General features: G+C 34.3%; 3 protein-coding genes across 3 annotated transcripts; 1 reads left to right on the forward strand and 2 right to left on the reverse strand.

Annotated features, from left to right (window-relative positions):
* The first annotated feature begins 5683 nt into the window (after positions 1–5683).
* On the forward strand, positions 5684–6394 carry LOC132178010 (uncharacterized). The gene has a single exon (XM_059590480.1). It carries the CDS (start codon positions 5684–5686, stop codon positions 6392–6394), a length of 711 nt encoding a protein of 236 aa, XP_059446463.1.
* Positions 6395–8135: 1741 nt separating this feature from the next.
* Positions 8136–8748, reverse strand: LOC132179559 (classical arabinogalactan protein 1-like). Its single transcript, XM_059592300.1, has one exon. It carries the CDS (start codon positions 8669–8671, stop codon positions 8375–8377), a length of 297 nt encoding a protein of 98 aa, XP_059448283.1. The 5' UTR covers positions 8672–8748; the 3' UTR covers positions 8136–8374.
* A 1723-nt stretch (positions 8749–10471) lies between these two features.
* On the reverse strand, positions 10472–18607 carry LOC132179351 (bifunctional riboflavin biosynthesis protein RIBA 1, chloroplastic). Its single transcript, XM_059592054.1, has 7 exons — positions 18461–18607; positions 16416–16812; positions 16069–16290; positions 15295–15617; positions 13068–13197; positions 12029–12325; positions 10472–11169 (listed from the first exon to the last, which is right to left on the reverse strand). Exons 1-7 carry the CDS (start codon positions 18511–18513, stop codon positions 10900–10902), a joined length of 1692 nt encoding a protein of 563 aa, XP_059448037.1. The 5' UTR covers positions 18514–18607; the 3' UTR covers positions 10472–10899.
* Between the last annotated feature and the right edge of the window lie 4415 nt (positions 18608–23022).

The raw sequence follows: 23022 nt of genomic DNA on the forward strand, positions 1-23022 counted from the left end.
ACATTAGGGAAATGAAAGTCTATCGCATTACTCGGCTACCAATGAACCTTTTGAGTCTGGACCAAATCAAGATAAAATAAATTTAAAATGTGCTATTAAAAAAATAGTTAAAAGAGTTAAAATAGTAATACATGTAGAAAAATGTGCTAAAACATTTATACTATCTTTTAAGTAGTTAAATGAGTTTCAAGACGTGGAGGTGATTTCATTGTCTGAAAGCCTGAAAGATCTTGTTCATATATACCTATAAAGATTACACATGTATAAAAATGGAACATTTGGGTAGATATGAAAGTGGAAGTAGATACGATGCAAGAGCTAACTTGACGTTCTGTTTTTTATTTTGGAAGTAGATAGAATCCCCACTAAGGCACTTAAAATATCTCCAAAGATGTTCTAAAAGCTATAGGTTTTGTTTTTTTCATACACGTTAGCTTCATAGCATGCAAAATGCATTTTGTGCCTCAGTAAATATCAACCTCTAACTATTTATTATAGCCCACATGAATAAAATATTCATTCTTTCTTTCGCTTCTTCTTCAACACGTACTCTTTGCAAACCATCTGAAACCCATTTTCTATTGTTGATATCGTTTGCAATTGTTGAGTTTGCTCCGGCTGTCATTTCTGTTTTTTGTTTTTTTTTTTTTTTTTGGTGACATGCCCAATCTACTCCGCCAGTCGTGCAATACACTGAGAAGCCCAAGACGAGTTGTCAAACTCTTGTTCATACTTTTTGTCTTCTAGATTTGGTAGGAAAAAAAGGCTTAAAAAATTGAGTCCCAACATTCAAAATTGAAACTTTGCTCTCAATGACTGTGGACAACCAAAGAGGTAGTTTGGTGGGTGAAGATGTGGGGTAGGATAAGTTTTTTTTGTGGGTATGCATATTTTAGCTTTAGATGAGGACCCATTGAACACCCTGCCTGCGCGCTTCGGAAATTAAGGCCAATATCAAGGTTGGTTGACTTTCTGTTTTTATTGTATTTGCATTTGATTTTGGGGAGCAAGTGAATTGGGCTTGTAGTTTATTAAAAAGTGTGTTGTTAATATGATTAGTGATACCATATTACCATTCATTTTGTTTTATAAGAAATATTTTAGAGATCGTACTTAATGAGTGTTCAATTTTTTTATTTTATTTTATTTTTTTATTTTTTGCCTATTTTGTTGTAATTCCGTTTTTCTTTCAAGTTCTCGTTTTTTTAATAAATTACAAATGAATCTATTATGTTTTGAAATCTGATACGAATCCAAAACACCCTCAATCAGGAATTAATAGAGAGTTCAACAAATATATGCGGAATGTAAAATCAATTAATCATGAACACAGAGATTCGTTTATGAAGAGAAAACCATTTAGAGAACTCTCTAAAATGTAAAACCTCTATGGGGTAGCCAAATCCAAGAAATCACTAAATCAATATAATAATGAGAAATTACACAATGTCAAAAACTTACAAAACCTTTGTACTTGACACTCATGTGTACTAGACAAGGAACCCACTTACCAACTACTGACTTATCAACTACCGCAATAGTTCTCCCAGAACTTCTGGACTATTCCTTCTATGTGATATCGTTTCACCGGAAATCCGGTTGACTTCAATTGCTTTATCACCAAGGACGATCAAACGATCCTAAGTTCCTAAATCTAAGAGAGACAATTAACGCTCTAAAACAAAGACTCTCTTAATACAAATCTCTCGAACTCTAGATTTAGAATTCGTACTTATACACCTCTGTATAGTTTAATATAAATAGGCTATAGACCCCTAGTCTAGTGTGATACAAACTCTGTTCAAAAAGACTACATTTACATGGGGTGTCCGAACGATCTACAGTCTCGTCAGAACATAACTAGATTAAAAACATTAAATCCTAGTTTTCTGGCACGGCGTGTCCAGACGGCTTGGAAACAAGACTGCAAATGAGGTTCTCGTCCAAAGGGCATTGCAGGCGAGGTTTCATATGAAGGTTTATGGAATTCAGATTCAGCCTTCTTGTCCAAACGACTGCAGACAAGGTTGCAGACGAGGCTCTCACTGCACACTTAAATCGAACATGTTAACCACAAGTATTTTGGTCACATGAATCCAGCCAAGACAAAAAAATAAAACTAACATGTTTGATATTAGTATTTGGTTTTGACTTTCATAGTGAGCCAAACTTGTGATGAATGGAGTTACCCATTATACTTGTGATTATTTTTTTGAAACTTGTGTAATCCAACCGAAGAAATTTGACTCCAAGAAGTACAACAAGCCCTACAATTGCTCAAAATGTGAATGTTAAAAGAATATGTGTGTTGATAAGAATATAATAAAAAAATAAAAAATAATATTTAAAGAAAGTATAGAAAAGAATAAATAATGTGACTTGTATTGAATAAAGTAACGAATTGCATTTTTTGTTAGCTATTATACCTAACTTTGTTGAAGATGCTGTTACAACCATTTGATTTCCTCCAATATTTCAAAATATAAAATAAAAATATTATCGCCATATATTTATAAACAAACCTATATGGCATCTCATTCATACAAATGAGATGAGATGCCATTCACAAAATCTATACTAGAAAGTAGTGTAACTGTTACTCTCATGTCATGTGTTAATGCGTTTGAACATGATCATGTATATCTTACTTCAAATATTTTGAATGACTAAAAAATATGAATTGATTATTATTGACCATTATAATTTATAATCTATAGTTAGAATTTAAATTATAGCATTCAACTAAAAAGGGAAAAAAATGCACTTTTGTTATGTGGTTTGGGGTTGTGACATAAATTTTAGGGTTAAAAAGCGACAAAACACTCCCTAAAGTAAGAAATTATTGGCATAAAAAAAAAAAAAAATTGACAGAATCCGTTATGTTCCATATTAGAACTAATCATATTATGACATGTGTTATTTATAATAAAAAATTAAAAATATTTAAAAATAAAAAACATTAAAAAAATAAAAAATAAAAAACTTGAACCAGCCCCCCCACAACAGGTAACACGTCAAAGGAAAGAAACAAGAACAGGAAGAACAGTACTCCTGTACTGTTGTCTGCTGGATCCGGTCGAAGCAAAGATCAACAGTCTCTTTCCCAACTGCAGCATAAAACAATATATATATATATATATATATATAGAGAGAGAGAGAGGATTGTCAGCAAAAAGTGACACTGAAATTGTTAAATTACCACTTTTTCTAAAAGTTTAAATTAAAAAGAGAAAATAAATTTAATTATTTAATTATATTATAACATAAACAGCTTAGAAAAATGCAGGGAATTGAAGGGAGCTAAATATTTACCAGTGTAATGCCCTTGGGCAAAGTTTTTGGCAGTGTCTTCCTTGCCATTGATGAGTTGCTCCGGGTGGAAAAGCTGAAGGTATGCTCCGGTCTTCACTTCATCAATGACGGTGGGTTCCAAACTCCAGATCAACAAAGGCCAAAGGGTCCGTTTTTTGTTAAAAACAAGGAAAAAAAATACATTTTTTCCCCTTAACTATCTACACATTTGCACTTTGATCTCCAATATTTAAAAAGAGACACTTGACCCCTCCAAACTTCCAAATTGTTGCAATTCCATCATTTTTACTTCTTTTTTTCTTCCCAAAATGCTCCCATCCAAAGTTAAAAAAAATAAAATTAAAAATTAAGGGGTGTCCAGTCTGGGGTAGCGGAAGCCACCCCTAGGCCCAACTGGGGTGGCCGCCCACCCCTTAATTTTAAATTTTTTTTTTTTTTTTTAAAAAAAAAAAAACTTGCGATGGGGGCATTTTGGGGAAAAAAAAAGTCAGAATGGTCGAATTGCAACAATTTGGAAGTTTGGGGGGGTCTAAGTGCAAATGGGTGGATAGTTCAAGGGTATAAATGTATTTTCCCCTAAAAATAATTAATATCAATTAATTTTATATTTTTTTTTCTATCTTTAATTAATTTTTTATTTTTATTATAAGTGTTGTAAGTTACAATATGATTGGTGTTGACGTGATAGATAACAAATTTTGTCAAATTTTTAACGACATTGACCTTTTTCTTTTTCTTTTTTGTTGTTGCTTATTATAAAGAGTGTTTTGTCACTTTTTAAACCCCATGGAGTTATTTGTCAATACCCCAAACCATAGGGATCAAAGATACATTTTTCTTAAGCATTTGTGTTTTTTTGAATGAGAATCTTTTAGAATTCTTTGATAAAAGATCAAGATCATAAAAGCAATTACATCACATAGCATAAAGCTCTAATAAAACATAGTCAAATGCTATGAAATTACAAAGTCATAGATACAATCAGAAAATTCTTACAATCAAATCTTATCTATGACATCAACTTCTGCTAAATTATTTACAACTTCAGTTATGAAACAGATCTGCTCCGAGCAGATTAGATGTAAGACATGGGTAGCCCAAATTCTAAATACTTCTTTTCCAGTTGTGAGAGATAAACTCACACACCAATCTAATCCTTCTCAACCCAAAGGTCAAGAGTCAACTAGAGTCCTCAACCCAAAAGCCATTACAAAACGAATAAAAAATAAATCAAAACAAAAACTTAAAACAACAAAACCTCACCCGAAGCAGTAGCGGAGGAGCACGGCATTGTAGACATTCCTGAGAAGACACGACTTGGCGCATGAGAAACACACTCCAGCACGCGAGACTCCGTGGTTGATCAGCGTAGAAGCAATGGAAAGCAGAGAAATCAGTCGGGACAAGTAGAATTGAGCACAAAAAACTAGATCTAGATCTAAAACAAAACCTCCAAAACGGAGACCAAAATAGACTACATAAAAGATACCGAGTACTGCTACTAGGGGAGAAAGAGGAAGAGGGACATAAAAGGGGGGAAGAGGGAAAAACGATGAAGCCATTCTTCCTTCCTCTGTGTTTTTGTCTCTTGGCAGCTCAAGCCATAACATTTGTGTTATCATTATTTTTAAGGGCGGGTGAATGTTAGAATTTCAAAATATTTTTCTCACTTGATTCCTCTATATTTGGAAAACTATGCAATTGCTGATTTTGATACCATGTTTATCTTTCCATATTGAGGTTGACTTTCCCCTATAATAAGCTATAAATATGGTAGAATGTCAAGGAATAATTCAATTGTTTGAGTAATACTATGAGCCCGATTCCCTCTGAAAGATCATTCCCTTCTCTCTTTCTCTTTTAATTTTATGTTATTTTCTTACTTACATTGATAGATAGAATTCCTTGAGTTCTATCATTCCCTTTTCTTGGTCTGTGCCACTTTCAACCATTATACGGGAGTGATAGTAATGCTAAAAGTCATTCTTATATTCCTTTTGTGTCATTTTAAGAATGATGTAGCTTATAAAATTATCATTGGCCTTGTAATTGATCATTATTGAATTTTAATCAAATGATGATTTTAAAAGTCACTTCATTTTTAGAGTGACACAAGAGTAACTTTTATAATTACTCAGAGTGATAAGGCCGAATAATGCTAGAAATCACTATTGTGTCACTCTTATATCCCTTCATGAATGATGTGACTCTTAAAATCACCATTGTGCTTGTGATTTATCACTTTTAATTTTTAATCAAATTGTGATTTTAAAGTTATCTCATTTTTAGAGAGACACAAGAGATTATAGAGTCAAATAAAGGGGAATGCTCTCGCATAGGGCAACAAATGATATGGAAACAAATCTAGTGAATGAATACGCCTAATATCGTCAAGGTTTCTCTATGGAAAGCTTGTCATAATGCCTTGGCTACAAAAGCTAATCTCTTTCGACGAAAGATCAATGAGGATCCTCTATGCCCAAATTGCGGGGTAGAGTCAAAAACTATAGGTCATGTGCTGTGGGATTGTCCTACTGTACAGATAGTATGGAGCATGTGTGGTAAGATTCAAAAGAGAAGAATAATGCACGACAATTTTGTGATCATTGTTGAGGAGCTTTGTCATTATTTGGATAAGGAGGAGATGGAAGTCATGGTGGTGGTTGCTCGGAGTATATGGCTAAGGCGGAATGCTTTGGTTCATGGGAAAAAGGTTAGTCCTAGCAATGTAGTGGTTAAGAATGCAATTGAGTCTTTTGAGGCCTACCATATAGCTAACTCCAAGATCAAGGGAGTAATAAAGAGGGATAATACAAAGGTTTTTTGTTGGGAAGCCCCAAAAGATGACTTTGTTAAAGTCAATTGGGATGCAGCCGTAGATAAGCACAGAAGGAAAATGGGTATAGGTGTTATAATCCGAGATAGTATGGGAGAGGTGTTGACAACTTTGTCAGCACCAAAAGACTATATCATCGAACCTGATATAGCAGAGGCATTGGTGGTATTGAGGGCTGTTCTCTTTTGTGGAGAGTTAGGTTTTCATTGGGTGATCCTGGAAGGAGATGCGCTCCAAGTGGTCTAGGCACTGCGACAGGATGGAAAAATTGAAGTCGTTATGGTCACATTATAGAGGAGGCTCGCAAGGCTTTAAATGGCCTGCAAGCATGGAAGGTTAACCATGTCAGACAATATCAAAATGGTGCAACCTACTACTTAGCTAAGGAAGCTTTATCTTTGAGTTTGGAAAACGGTCTTATTGAGGAAGTTTCCCATTGTATTTCTAACATCATATCTGTAGAGCGTTATGCTTAAGTTAATTTATTATAAGATTCACTCGATTTCTCTAAAAATTAAAAAAAAAATAAAAAAAGAACTTCAAGAATTAGTCGATAAGACCCGACCAAATGGCATGTTGAGGGTGGTCATGGCCTCCCTTAAGATGATTATTATTAAATTTTGATTTATTAGTGATTTTAAAAGGTACATCATATTTGAGAAGAGTCTAAGAAGAATTATTACCTTACTCTAAAGAGAATAGCTATTACTTTGAAATTGATATATTCATTGGAATGAAAATGTCACAATGGAATAAGTATTTCAAAGGAATATATCTATTCCATTTTTTGGTCTATTTTTGTACACCAAAATATTTAATAGACTGTCTATTTTTGGTCTATTATTTAAATATTTATTGCAATTTGCACTATCATAAATTCACAACTGAAAAATCTAATATTACTATTCTTGTCCTTATAGATTTATTTGTTTAAAAAAATGAAGTCATCTAAAATTGCCGGCACTCGTAGCTATTTCGACCTTTTTGTCTTTTTAAAACAAACCACTTAATAGAAAAGAACCAACAACACAAAACCCTAACAAGGAGGGGAAAGAAGAGGTGTATCTTTTTCACTAGAGATGGGAATAGAGAAGAAAGTGGAGAACAAAGAGAGAATGTAGCGTGTGATAACTTTTGCCACAGCTCTATGTCACTTGATGGATGCAGAAGTTTGCACTTTTGTCAATTTTTTTGGCCTCTCAAAGAGAAGAGGTTGGAATAAGTGATAAAGTATCAAAAATTACATGTTCAATATGTCAATCCAAAACATTAGTAGGATGCTGAAAAGCTAAGATAACAATAGACGAACCTCCTTTTAAAATGAAATTATCCCGATGCAATGAAGCTGCCAAGGAAACAGCCAAGAAGGCTGCTTGAGCTTCACCGTACATGGGATTACAAGGAGGCTGGACTTTGGGAGAAGATTTTGATAAGATTTGGAATCTCTGTCGAGACAGATTGTTATAAGATGTCCTTTGCATGATCATTTTCAATCAAAAAATTAATTTCTATCTACCAAATGTTACGACAAAACGCCACATATACTTGGCTACCAATGAACCTTTTAAGTCAAGACCAAATCAAGATAAAATAAATTTGAAAAAGAATCAAGTTATATATCACATTATTATTTCATTATTTTTTATTATGTTGACTTAACATTGCCGATCTATCCTTAAAATCAGTCTTATAAAAAATAAAAATAAAAAATAATATTATATAGTAAACTCTTATATTTACTGTCATACAACATGATGATGTCAGTCAAATTTAACCCTTAGATTAATACTTGTTAAAAAAAAAAAAAATTTATTTTCACCGTACATGATCTAGTTATACGCAATTTATTAAATAACATTACCAAAAAAAAATTTAACTAAATTTGATTTTTAGTATAATAGTAATAAGATAAATGTAATGGTGTGGTATATAGGAAAATTTTACCCAAGTCTATCTATACAACTCATTTTTCAAAGAATTCAACTCATTTCGGAGTAAATGGCAAACATTTTCATCAAATTAATGTATTTCAAATACATGTCTTGATGTTATTAAGAATTAAGACCACCACCATAAAAACATCACGCAAATGTAAAGCTCGGAAGAGGGAAAATCAAACTAATAAACCCAATAAATAAATAAATAAATACAATAAGAGTCATAAGACCCACTCATTCCCCCTCCAACAAACCACAAAACCCTCAACGGTAACTCTCTTAGAACATTCTAGAAGACCAAAGCAGCAGCGAATACCCCAACGGCAACGGATCCAGCGAACCCGACCCGGTTCAAAACGGCGCTGTTCTGGGCCGGCCCAGGAGCTTCTGACGGAGGAGCAGCAATCGACGTGGGAGAGCTCGCCGGAGCCTCAGAAGGAACCGGCGACGGCGATGGCGATGGCGAATGCAAATGCGCCGGAGACTTGGGACTCAATAAAGGAGATTTTGCCGGAGACAGGGCCACGGTGGAACCCACAAGAAGAACCAGCACTAGCATCAAAGAAACAGAGCTTAGGCGAGCCATTGAAGAAGCTTCACAAGGTATAAGAAGAAGAAGAAGAAGAAGCTTCACAGTGTATTGCTGAGTGTGAGACGAAGAGAGACAGGGAGAGCGAGTGCTTATATAGAGGAGAGTGAATCCTGGTAGTGATTGCGTTAACGTCTAGATCACGGAGCTCGAGGAGCATCGGACGGCGGAGATACTTCTTTAGATTATTTTTTGGACGATTTGGATATTGGATCTCGGAAGTAGACGTGGTTTTGAATAAAGCGAGAGATGCGGACCGTAGGATGCTACCTGCTCGTAACGGTCGAAAAATAGATGGTCGTGGATAGGTTGGGGTTGGCGACACAGTGGGACCACATGCACATGCAGTTTCAAAAGTGACATAATATATAAAAGATTAAAAAAATAAAGTGAAAGAAAGAGAAAAAGAAAAGGGCGTAAACTTGGTTCCACAAAAAAGAAATGTTTTCATTTTATTTTTTTCCAAAGGGAGTATTTTTACTCTTTTTTTTTTTTTGTTTAAACAATAAGATATTTTATAAGCACGACAAACTATTTGTTGAGCACACAAACATATGGCTGTGTTTGCTAACGGATTGATTTTTCAAATAAGTTCATCATACTATAGCAAATAAGATTGAAAGTAGTGAGTAGATTTATGAGACTTTTCTTGGACAGAGGTGAGGCGTGTTTAGAGCGGATTACGCCAAACATTTTCTCTGCTGCATTAAAAATGGGTTTGAATTGGAATGATATTTTTCACGCAGCAAAGAAAATGTTTGGCTTAAGCCAAACGGTTTATCACTCTGAACACGCGTCACCTCTGCCCAAGAAAAGTCTCCTAAGTCTACCCACTACTTTTAATCTTATCTGCTACAATATTAGAAACTTATTTGAAAAATCGATTCATTGGAAAATACAGCCATGATTGTTGAGAGGATAGAGAATAAATAACACTTTTTCGGGTTTTTTTTTTTTTATTATTATTTCTTATTTGGTAAAGCTCACCAAAATTTTAAGCAAATTGGTGAGCCTGATGCAGAGCCTTTTAAACCATTTTTAACATTTTAGCTACTCAATGTAGTTTAGCTAGCCTAATTAAGAGTGCTCTGCCCCAAAAAACTTTTCATGCTCAACTTTTTCTTAAAGAGTGTGTTTTTTTGTCTGTCTTGAGCCACTATCATGTTCTCTACACATCTCATATAAAAGCTCATCCTATACAGTTCGCGCGTTAATATATACATATAATTTTGTATTACTTGTATGAATGTATGATAAATTAATAAAACCCTTTTTGCCCATAATGCAACTTATAAACAATACTTTATTTAGACATAAAGAGCTCGGATCAAGTTCTATTTCAGTCCTTCATAATACTATAACCAATAACTACGATGATTCTGGATCAAGAGTAAAAAAAAAAAAAAAAAAAAAAAAAAAAAATGAAGGAAGTTGCTTGATGTTAGAATTGGTGGCTCATATTAATACCAATAAAAGGTCAAGTAGATGAGAGCGATGTGAACGTCGCACTAGTGATGTTCACAGAGCAGGATATTTTAAGAATTTCCTTAATAAGTTCGTACAAGGTTTAGGATTTTTCTATATATATATAAGATGTAACCCTAAATCATTAAAAAAAAAAAATACAGTCGCCTCTCTGTAGACGTAGGCAAATTGTCGAACCACGTAAATCTGTGTATCGACTCTCTATCTCTTTTCAATTCTATATTGTTCATTAATTATTGTGCGTAGTAACAACACTTGACCAAACTTTACTTCGGATTGCAATTACAATCATTGGATTTGGAGAGATTAAAATGAGAAATCAAACAGTTGTAACGTTTTCAAGAAGCCATAGTTCAGAAACTCATAAAGCCATCAACGAGAATCCACTTTAAAAAATTGGGAGGATTTCCTTCTTGAGAAATACACTTAACACACAAAGAATCAATGGCATTACAATAGAGTTGCCACAAAACTTATGAGTTTGGCTAAGCACCTACATTTTGGATTCAGGCTGTGTGTGTATATATATATATATATATATAGCAATCATAATAATGAATTGTATCTCATTAATTCATTTGAATGAATATTAATACCACCTTTGTCAAAGCCAGAAGTGCTGTATTCAGAAACAACTTACGTGAGTAAAATTCCTACTTCCTGCTGCACGAACAATCGGCGGACCGGTCAGGGGGGCAAGTGGCCTTAATCCTTTATCCAAAAGAGGCAGGCAACCTGAGTTATGTTTCAGATAGAGCATCAGATGGATTACTGGCACTAGGCTTCCCATTGCCATTGATGAGACTGCTTAAGTGGCTGCTAAATTCCAACCCATAGACATGTCCCATTTTGGCACGCTTGGTCTCCAAATATCTCTTGTTATCCCTGGTAATTGGAGTTACTAATGGGACCCTGCCCACAACCGCCAAACCATAACCCTTAAGCCCGACATACTTAGCAGGGTTGTTTGTCATCAGCTTCATCGTTCGAACACCCAAATCCCTAAGCATCTGCAGCAACGAAGCCAATAAACTTAATATCAAAGCATGGTACACGTAATAGAATTTGGCTTGGGTGCTGTAAAAAATAAAAAAATAAAAATTACTAGTTTTTTAATGGTTCAAATTTAATTCTACTCTCTCGAAAGAGAGAGAGATCTCCTGAAGTTTTTTTACCGTACCTAATCCAAATCCCACGTAATTTATGTCCAAGTATTTCAGGTTAGAATTGCTATTAAGTAATACTATATACTACATCACTATTACACTATGTTGAAGTGGTATTGCCAATCCATCAAGAGCTGATCTAAGGGTAGATTGGCAATACCACATCAACATAGCGGGATAGTGGTGTGGTATATAGCATTACTCATTGCTGTTAATAGGTTCCAAGTCTTCTTCAATCTTCTTCATGACCATAGCAAGTACAAGCAAACATTTTAGGAACTGTTGATTCTGTTTATAGTAAAATTAACTGTCAATTATACCTGTAAAATTACAGGTATTCCAAGTTTTTTTTATTGGAGTTCAGCATTTAAACAAAGCAAACATTCATTTTAACTCTTGATTAAAAGCTTGATATACAATTACCATAGCACATTAAATAAGCTGTCAATTATTTTTATTGAGATCAATAATGCTATAATCTTAAAGTTTCTGCTCTATTTATTTTTTATTTTTTGGATGAATAAGTTGTGCTTTATTTATCCATCATCAATGGGATCCAATGCCCAATAAATTGTTGTAAGATTTGAAAGCCTGGCCATTTGGAGGCCACGCTGAAAGATTTCATTTCAAAGTGTTATGGATTAAAAATCAAGCCAAATGCTTTGTCAAAGAGAAATTCAAAAGAAATCCTATTTCAGAGTACCTGAGCACCAATTCCGTACTCTCGGGAGTCAACAGGCAATCCCAACTCCTCGTTGGCTTCTACTGTATCGCGCCCATCATCCTGTAGATTATAGGCACGAAGTTTGTGACCCAAACCAATGCCCCTCCCTTCATGTCCACGGAGGTACACCAGTACACCCCTGCCAGCAGCCTCAATCTGCTGCATGGCAAGCGCCAACTGGTTCCCACAGTCGCATCTGGCTGATCCAAATATATCTCCAGTGAGACATTCTGAGTGCACTCTCACAAGAATATCTTGCCCATCTCCAATGTCACCCTGTTTACACATTAGCTTTGTTAAAATCACTACGACAATGAATAATAGTCAAAAGAAATTTATACCTCAAGAAAAAAAAAATCAAATTCATTCTTAAATTTTAGTGGTCATGCTAGTTGTAATAACCTAGAAAAAAGCGCTAGTCACATCTACGCTATCGTTTCAAAATGACTAGTCAATTTATAACTTTCCTAGAATCACTTATAAAGCTCTGTTTTACCTAGTAACTAAGCAATGTGAAACGTAACACTCATAACTATTTTTTTATAAACCACCAACTCTATATAGGCAACTCATTTTTCCAATATAGGATTGGGGTGTTACACTAGTGGTAGCAGTGAGAGTTTTGACGCTGTAAATGGCTGACCCAAATGGGATCTATATAATGGGTGGTTTTAAATATTTGTACAAACCTCGGTCTTTTTGATGCATATACGGAGTAATGCATATACTGTGTGTGTTTACACACACATGTAAGAAAAACAGATTGTGTCAACGTGTAGTACAAGATGGAAACCCTAGTACCAAAAGAATTTGTGTACCCTAGTCCTAATGGTACCTTCTATCTATCTAGTTTTATCTTATACTGTTGATAGGTAAATACAACTCATTTACTGATGTGAGATTTAAACCGTTCTCCAAAGACCATCGGCCATTCAATTAATTTTATTTTGGTTCTGCTTCCAATGAAATTAAATAAATAAAAGTTAAAATGAGCAATAAAATTACAAGCATTGCATACCTTAACCATTGCAATATGCTCAATCCCATCTATGATTGATCTATAACAGTAGGCTGTAAATGGCCCCCACATTGTAGGTATCCTGGCAGCAGCAGAGCGATCTACTAACTTATCTCTCTTCCTTCTATACCTGGCGTTTATTATCCATGTTAGAACAGTGCCCTGTTTTATGTTTTAATGAAAAAGGACCAAAACTACAAATAGGATACGTAGCAAACACCACAATGTAGAAGTTAAGACTTAAGAAATGCTAAAGATCCCGAACAAATGGGTTTCCAGATAACCATGTGATGCATACTGAAGAAGATCAAACGGATACTAACATAGAGTTATTTGCAAGCAAGGGTAAAACAGTTGACTAAAAGTCCCCAGCTTTACTCCCCCCTCCCCTGCGTCTCCTCAAAACAAACAAACAAACACATCGTGTTACCAGACCCACAAGCACACACATAAATACAGTGTTGAAGACCCAGACAAAAGATTTTGAGGTGAAAGCCTCCTTATTATCCAGTTTGTGTTGGCCAAAGGTACCAGTTTTGTTTGAAGCCTGATAATACTCATCCAAGTCATGCAAGTCTTAAGCAACCAGAAAGGTCAAAGCACCCAAGAGGGGAGACTTTCCAACCATCTGCTGAAAATATTGAAAATTCACGATGACTAGAGTTGGGGATGAAAACTTGACATTGAAATTCAAGAAACAAAATTTGATCCACAGCTATAACTTATATAGCAGGCATATCTAAAATACATGTTTAAGACATACAGAGAGATGAACACTAATCCATGATGGCGCTTTATCATGATCAGCTTTAACTATTTGCAAGCATCCACAAACCATAACAAAAGATTATATGATTTTCTTAATTCTTATTTCGAATTGAGCCAGTGATGACACATAACAAAAAAACCCATGATGACGCTTCATCATCAACTTTTTACTATTTGAAAGAAGCCATTTAGAGCATGTTTGAAATTGCATTAGGAAGTAGAGCTTTTAAAGTCAAAAGGAGCTTTATAGAAAAAGCTTCAATCTTAAGCTTTTCCCAAAAGTGCATTTTTGTCATTTTTAAAGTAAAAAAATAAAGAAGTAATTGTGAAATTTTTTACCAAACATACCAGCTTTCTTGGTATTAAAAGTATTTTTTACCCTCTCTAACACAATCCCACTCTAATATAATATTATATGATCTCCTTAGCATTTATTTAGAGTTGTGTAATTAAAACACATGGTCTAGGTTTCTGACGCAGGTTGAATCTATTATGTGACGAACCAACCCAATGAATAAGTTATACTCCAGAAAAGGGCTAATAAAGTTCATTAGGCTCCAAATCATGTAACTGGCATTTGTTGAGATGGCACAGACTAACATTGTGTAGCCAAAAAGAAAAAGAACAATATGAAAGCTTGTGACTAAAGGTGGTGTATTCACATGTCAGACTCATGCAGCTCTGAAGCTGAACATAGACACCACCAACATGATTAGAATGCAATTATTTGTATGATCATAGCATACGCCAACGTCATAAGCATTGTTGTTTGAAAGAAGAATAATAATAAAAAATAAAAAATAAAAAATGATCATAGAATGTGCTAATGCTATATCTACAAAGAAGAGAACGAGAACATTGCTTAGAGCACCAAGCATTATCATATATGCCAAAAGTATACTCTAAGGCATTTTAATCCTATAAATGAGAGGTGTAAGAGTCAAGGTGATATTGAAGATAAATGAATTAATCAATAATTAAAAATGATTTAATAACTAATAAGTGATATAATACACTCTCACTGTTTTTGCAGTGCAATTGTCAAAGGAGTAAATCATTCAACTACTGGGGACAAAAATCCTTCACATATTCCCCAGCCATATCTGAGCATATCAGCATTTAAGATTTATCATCTATTCCAAAATTTTGACAACAATTACTACAGATTAAATTGGGAAAGAAATTTTAGGGTCTTACGGAAATCGAATAAAAGTGCATTTGGTTTCAATAACATCTATTGTTTCATAGCATATGATATTGTAAAACAAAATTGCAAATTTGCAATATAATAATCAGCTGACTGTTAAAAGGAGGCTGGGTTAAATCAAGAAAGTTGCTCTCCTTAGTAATACATTTTTAACTACAGATGAAGAATAAATACATCAAAAAAGCAAGTTAACCACATGTTTTTGTAAAATGAATATAAAGTAAAAATCTCCAAAACACAGGTAAATCTTACCTAATCAAATCAGCAATAGATATAATTTTCAAGTTCTCCTGCTCTGCAAATTGGCGAAGCTTTGGTAATCTAGCCATGGAACCATCATCATCCACAACCTCACATAGAACTCCAACAGGGTCAAACCCAGCAAGCATGGCAAGATCAACAGAAGCTTCTGTATGCCCAGCTCTTTTCAAAACACCACCATCTCTGTATTTCAGCGGAAAAATATGGCCTGGGCGGTTGAAATCATCAGGATTTGAATCTCTGGATGCAAGAGCCAATACTGTTGTTGCCCTATCACGAGCTGATACCCCTGTGGTTGTACCATGTTTGGCATCCTACAAAACCAACATCCTTAGATTAACAAAGTGGAAATCCATTATATTCATAGAAAAGATTACGCATATAAATGCTTATAAAGCTAATTCATACTACAGTAGAGCAAAATGCTCAATTAAACCTCTTACATCACAACGAACTCTCAGAAGTAACTTCTTTGAGATGATAGATTAAGCTTTTAAAAGGTTTTGTCATTATTGCCAGCATCACAATCACCAATATCTCTTAGATATATAGTTAACATTTACATTTCAATCTGTTAGAATGGCATGGTTTAAAAGCTTATATAAGTGCAATTTTAGGTGAAACAATTGAATTTCAAAAGCTCAAAGGACTCCCAGTGGGATAGGGATTTGTCTTATTTCCAAATCTAGATGATATCCAATACAATAATATTGGACTGGGAAAGAAATTCCAAATATAGAAATGTCAACAAGGAAATGTGCATACCACTGTCACTGTGAAAGCAGTAGAAAGTTTCTCATCATTATCCTTCTGGGTTACCATCAAAGGGATTTGTAACCTCTCCAGATCTTCCCCTTTCATGCTGACACACACTATTCCAGTTCCATACTTCACTATAAAAGCCATAGCTTCAGGTGTTGCCAATTGTGCAGCCATAATTAAATCTCCTTCATTTTCTCTGTCCTCATCATCCACCACCACTACAATCTGCATTGCCATGAAATATAAGTGGTGGAAAGATAACTATTAAAATATGCAGAAAATCAAAAGTCTAACACTAATAGATTTGCTAATAAATCTCGTAACAAGACAAAACTCAGGAAACAGGCCACCTTTCCTTGGCGAATGTCCTCTATGGCCTCTGGGATGGAAGAAAAACCTTCAGTAGGGTGATCCAAATCAAATTCATCATTATCTACGGGAAAACCACTACTTATAGGAATGGTATCTGCTGCTAGTGTTCCGAATGCAACTGCATCAGATTGTATCTCAATTCCAACTGATTGATCACCAATGAGAGTGCCATTTTCCTTGACATTATTTTCGTTGGCATAAGACAGAAGGTCACCTTCTCCAGAGATCACTGTAGCTCTAGTTCTACCAAGACCCTTAATACTTAAGGACAATTTTCCACCCAGTTGGATCAAGGGCAAATCAGAAGCATACCCTTTTGCCAAAGAAGGATTCACACTGTGTAAACCATTGAACAATTTGATGTTTTTGCATACCCTAAATACAATAGAAGGTCCATCAGTAGTTAATACAGTAAAGGCGAAAGCAATAGAAAGGAAGGACTTTAAAACTTGGTAGTAATAATCGCATATTCACTAAGAATGTTCACAATGCAATTAATACTTCTGAAATCTGAACATAACAAAGCAAAAACCTGATATTTTTTAAAATTTATTAATGGCAGAACATGATAAGTATTCAGTTTAAGCACCCCTCAATGTCCAGAAAATATCATGGCCTTGAAAAGTGGATACAGTCTAAAAATCTTTACACAAACATGAAACTCAAAATATTAGTATTTTTGATAGGATATGAGAAGGACATGGAAATGATGCCCGTGATTAAACAAATTATAGCAAAGAAGTGGAGAAATTGTGTAGCCAAATCCAAATAGTCGGGTCAAGACTTATAGTGTTTTCGTGGAGTCTTGCCGGGTAATTTGCACAATGTGAACAAAGTGAATTATAAGATGAGGCTCCATGTGCTTCGATAGAATGTTAGATGTTTTCTTGTTCACAAGTAAGAGCAGGGAACTTAATATCAGCTAGAACAGAGGTAAAATAGGTAGATGTTCAAAAGACACGTCAATGTAATGCCCTTCACGCAAGAAGGTAGTTTTTTTAAGTCCTCTCTAGTTACTATGAATAGAAACAGCAAATCGAGGGTCTTTTGGCTTCTGAGAAAAGGAAGGAATATAGCAGCAAATCGAGGGTCTTTTTGGTTCTATTCTCCAGTAAGACTTTTCTCTTATTATAGTCACAAAAGATCAAAAACACTGCAAAAGCACATTTAAGGAACCTATTTTGGAAGAAAGATACGTTAACAGCCGTATTTTCTGAGAATCATTTGACATTAACCGAAACCACTAGAGAATCTTGCTCTTTGTCTTTGTCTGAGAATCTTGCTCTTTGTCTCTGAAACTGAAACCACTAGAGATGGTATGTTCTTGAATTTATTTATTCATTCTCCAAAAGCTTTTTGAAAAAAAAAATAAAAAATTGTTTCCGAGAACAAATCAAACAGGAAGCAAAATTCGAATAATCGAGTTATATTACCTAAGACTCAGCAAAGGAAAAGCCTAGACTCATAAAGCTCATGAAATTGTGTGGTTTAGCATGGTTGTCCTTTCCACCACCCAAACTACAGAAACAAGTGACAATGGATTCTTTTTCTTCATCTCTATTTGTTCAGCAATTAAAATGAGAAGAAACATTTAATTCAACATAATAGCATATGCGTCACAACTTATACCTTCTCTTTAGCACTAAAAGTTCCATATCCATAGAAAAGTTGGATTCAGATCAATATAAGGGAAAACCCACATCCCCATACACAATATCTATGACAAACACGGACCAAGCAAAGCAAAAGACACCAAAATAGTTAAACCAACATGTTACTTTTGCTATCATAAAGATGACGAATTTGAAAATATGACGCAACGGATCATTAACGTGCACATATTTTGTAAGCAAATCGCATTCAAACAAGGAATTGTGCAAAATTTAACAAGAGTAATTTCTAAGAGAAACCCAACAAAAACCCAGATGGAGTTCAACTCCAAGGATCATTATGCGACATGTAAAGGTGAAAAAAGTGCAAAATAAAAGCATTAGATGGAGAACGAAATGAAAAAAGGACATACTGTAGGTGAGAGAGAGCTGTTGTTGAAGGAGAAGAGACGTTGGTGAAAGCCATTGTTTGTTGCTGAAAACCACCCAACAGCACAAATCTTAAGCTTTTGAACGCCCTTCACCAAAATGGGTTCTCTTACATATATATATGTGGGGAAAAAGAAGCAAATTTGAGAAGGCAGGAAGAAAGAGATTACGAACCAACGGCGAATTGTATAAGGAAAAAAAAAGTCGGTCATTCGCTAGTGACGTTGCTCTGTCCCCAACCAATAAGATCACACCATCGTTCTATAATTTTTTATATTTTTCTTTTCAATCTTGCTTTCCGGAAAATTTTTTATTTTTATAAAAATCATTATTTCAACCCTTCTATAATAATATATTAATTTACTATTAAATTTGTTTGAAACTCATATAAATTTACAAATTTAATAATAATTTATTAAATTTATAAAAATAAATAATTAAAAATATGATGTATAACACGCCTCATAAAAAATTGAGAATAAATATATATAAACTCTTAGGTTTATGTGTCTTGTAGAGTGGCTGTTCATAAATAAATAAATAATTGTTATGAAACAGTTAATTTAGATAATTAAGTAATAATAAAAAATAAAAAGATGGAGAAAAAAGTCAAAAATTCCTAGGCTTATGCGTCTTTTAGTATGCCTCTTCATATTGATGAATAGAATTTTTCTTGAAGAACTTTCTTTAACATGAAGTATTTAGTATTTACTAAAGATTGTTATAAATATATAAGTCTGTATCTTTTGTTTTCCCAATTGTTTGACTAAAATGTTTATGAAGCATGATCATTGAAGGTGAAAAAAAAAAAAAGATGGAGATAAATATTTAAAATAGGAAATTAAATAATTTTTTTTTTAAGAAAAATCAATATTATAATTTTTTTTTTTTAAAGAAAAAATCATTACAGTCTCATTAATTGATTAAAGATCATGAGTATAAAACTCTTGCATCACAAGCAAAAGCTTTAAAAAAATCATAGCCGAAACTTCGAAGTTACAAATCATAGATACATACATAACAATTTGACGTTCAAGACCCATCTATGACATATCAATTAATAATTTATTTGATATAGTGAAACAGAAACTTTCAATTGAATGTCATATGAGCTATTAATAAGACTTTGACACATGTTTGGGAAATTAAATTTCATAATATGCATTGAGTATTTTTGTTAATCTCCAATGGGTAGTTTAATCGGCTGAAAACTACACTTCATTAAACGGAGGTCACTAGTTTGAATATCTCTTCTTATTGTGTAGACATGTTAAAAAAAAATTACTTTTGTTAAATCACCCTACAAACTTATGTAACAATAGTTATAAATTTTGATTTCAATATAAAATAATTTCCATATATTTAGCTTAGGCATTTTACTTTGTTTTTACGGTTTTTTGTGTTTTTTTTTTTTTTTTTTTTAATGCCAAGTCTATAAATATATATAAAATGTTGGATCCGATCAGAAGAAGGCGGGTGACATATAGATAAGTTCTGTGCGGGTGATGTAGTTATTTTGCATAGGCCAGTAACCGATTGAAAGTGGGGGAAAGATGTACGGCTGAGATTTCTGTCTCCATCCATTATTGAATTAAGCCGCCCGAATGATTACAGTTTCCTTTCAAGATGCAAAGTTTCATTTGCTCGCACCTCTTCATTGACAAATTTGACATTGACCAGTCCATTGACTTTGACCAATTCAACAATTCTGGAAAGAGCGATGATAGAGTTTACGCCCTTCGTGCATCAACAATGATGCACGCCAGGTTTTTTTACATCATTGTTGATGCACGAAGGGCGTAAACTCTATCATCACTCTAAATACACCAAACACCCTGTGCTTGTTTGCCAAAGTCTATTAATTACGAAATGTTAGAGAGTTAAATAAATAAATTTAGAAAAAAATTTAAATTGATGTGACAAATCGTGAGTGGTAGATAAAAGAGAGAAAATTATATTTTTTTTTAATTTAAAAACTCTTGTCACATTAGTTTGAAAATTTTTTGGGGTTTATTTATTTGACTCTCTAATACTTCTCATAAACTATTTCTAGTACTCTTTTTCTCAAAGCTAGCCCTTAGCATTCTTACTTTTTACATCACATCAATCATTTTTTATCACTATTCAAATAAAAAAAATTACTACAAAACAAAAAATTTTCACTTTTTCATACAAAACATTCTAATTTTTTTCTTACGTCAATTAAATCTGCTACAATAAAACTCCGCCTCCTTTTTAACTTCCTTTGGCAAACAAGCCCTTAGGAAAAGCTTTTATGGGTAGGGTTGTACAAACAAGCCATTGGTTTCTTTCATAATCTGATAAATAAATATGCCCTTTGAAAAGGTTGTCTGTTCACCATCATCAGGCATCTTTCATGGGAAATCTATCACCCAGCAGGTTATGGTTTGTGAGGTGCACATTAGTTTACCATACATTTTTTTCATTTTCTACTTGAGCATACTATAGTAGTGATGACGGATAGGATTTTTAGTTGGGAATGATTTTCCTTTGGTACCAAAAGTTTGCCCCGTGCCAACTCTCGTTTGTAAGACACACATATCGATGTCAAATTGGGTTAGCCATATGCATGCATGCTTTATCACTTCCTTATTTAATTGCACCATTTACCATATATTTTGTAAGGTCACTGAAATTAATTAACTGATAAGAGCTACTAAGACCCTTTAATCAAAGAGCCATATGGTAGAAGGGAAAATTTCTCTTATTCCACAAAATAGCCATACAACTATGTCACGCCAAATTAATGGCCAGAGCAAACGGTAGCTGTTAGAATGTATGATTAAGGGTTTTAAGTGGTAATTAGGATTTTTATGTTTTCGTAACTTGACTAATGATAGAGAAAAAGAAAAAAAAAAAAAAAATACCTTCTTGGGAAGTTCATACTTGAAATTCGCGTGCAAAGTAATTGCCCATGAGAACACCTAAACATTTAACTGTCAAGCTTGATTATTTTCATCGCTATAAAGTATGCATTTTTAACATAAATTGACTGATTGACATATCTTTAAACATATGTTGTGAGCCCCAATGTGTTTTATCTATGAACCAATTATGTTCAGAATCAGAAATTATTAATAATTGTATGGTATACCACCATTGGAAAAAGGGGTGAAGGATATGAGGCATGTGCATACCACAACAGACAACAGTAACCTCACCCGGGTATTATGTTACCTAATATTTGTTTAAACAGCCCAAGTATTCACGTTGGGTTGTGTTTCATACATAGATGATGAATAACAAGATTATAATATTTGAATATTTACAATTATCTAATTTGTAGTATTTGAATTCAAGTTATTTAATTTGTACTACTTGAATTCAATCTAAATTGTGGATAAGGATGTGTTCCAATACGCCCCCTCAATCGAGACAGAGGGGCAAAGACATTGAGATTGGTCTTTAGAAAATTGAACCGAGTGACAACAAGAGGCTTGGTTAAGACATCAGCAATTTGATCTTTGTTGGATAGAAACTTGACGATGAGACTTTTGATTGCAACCCGATCCCGTACAAAGTGATCATCAATTGCTATATGCTTGGTCCTAGCATGAAAAACTGGATTTACCGACAAATAGGTAGCACCGATGTTATCAAAAAATAACATTGGAGCAATCGGTAGAAAAACACCTAACTCACTAAGGTGAGATTGAAGCCAACATAAGTCTGCAACAATGTTTGCCATGGATTTATACTCGGATTTTGTGGTCGAGCGAGACACTGTGAGTTGCTTTTTAGAACTCCATGAAAGTAGATTAGAGACAAGAAAAATACGGAAACCCGAAGTGGACCATATGTCATCCAGACAACCTACCTAATCAGCATCTGAAAAGGCAAATAGTTAATTTGAGGAGCACTTTCTGATAAGAAGACCATGATCAATAGTGTGTTTCAAGTAGCGTAGGATTCGCTTGACAACAAACCAGTGGGTGTCTCATGGCTCATTCATAAACTGAGATACTTTACTAACAGCAAATGCAATGTCAGGTCTTGTGATGGACAGGTACTGCAAGGCGCCAACTATACTCCGATAGAGAGTTGCATCATCAAACTTTACACCATCAAATTTGCTAAGAGTTGTAGAGGATGACATGGGAGATGTAATAGGTTTTGCTAGGGACATGTTGGCACGTTTGAGAATATCATAAATATGCCTTTGTTGACAGAGGTGAATTCCAGCAGCAAACCAAGAAACCTCCACCCCTAAGAAGAAGTTCAACTTTCCAACATCCTTGATTGGAAATTCGGCAGAAAGCTAATGAGGCCATTAATTGCAGTGGGAGAGGAGCCTGTGAGAATAATGTCGTCGACATACACAAGAGCAAAAAGCTAAACACTGCCTTCAGAAAAAATGAATAATGAACTGTCAGACCGAGATCCATGAAAACCAAGATCAAAAAGTTTAGAGTTAAGTTGCTGAAACCATGCTCGAGGAGCATGTTTTAAGCCATAGAGAGCTTTCTTGAGATGACAAACAGCAATGGGTGCATTAGCATCAATAAATCCAGGAGGTTGGACCATG

This window comes from Corylus avellana, chromosome ca4 (assembly GCF_901000735.1).
Source record: "Corylus avellana chromosome ca4, CavTom2PMs-1.0".
Classification (NCBI taxonomy): Eukaryota; Viridiplantae; Streptophyta; class Magnoliopsida; order Fagales; family Betulaceae; genus Corylus; species Corylus avellana.

What these genes read in the sequence shown, in the direction of transcription:
- LOC132178010 (XM_059590480.1), top strand. Translation starts at nt 5,684, where the DNA reads ATGAATACGCCTAATATCGTCAAGGTTTCTCTATGGAAAGCTTGTCAT.
- LOC132179559 (XM_059592300.1), bottom strand. Translation starts at nt 8,671, where the DNA reads ATGGCTCGCCTAAGCTCTGTTTCTTTGATGCTAGTGCTGGTTCTTCTT.
- LOC132179351 (XM_059592054.1), bottom strand. Translation starts at nt 18,513, where the DNA reads ATGGCTTTCACCAACGTCTCTTCTCCTTCAACAACAGCTCTCTCTCAC. An exon ending in AGGACATTCGCCAAGGAAAG is followed by an intron (nt 16,291 to 16,415) that starts GTGGCCTGTTTC and finishes ATGGCAATGCAG; the next exon opens with ATTGTAGTGGTGGTGGATGA. An exon ending in TCTATTGCTGATTTGATTAG is followed by an intron (nt 13,198 to 15,294) that starts GTAAGATTTACC and finishes AATAAACGCCAG; the next exon opens with GTATAGAAGGAAGAGAGATA.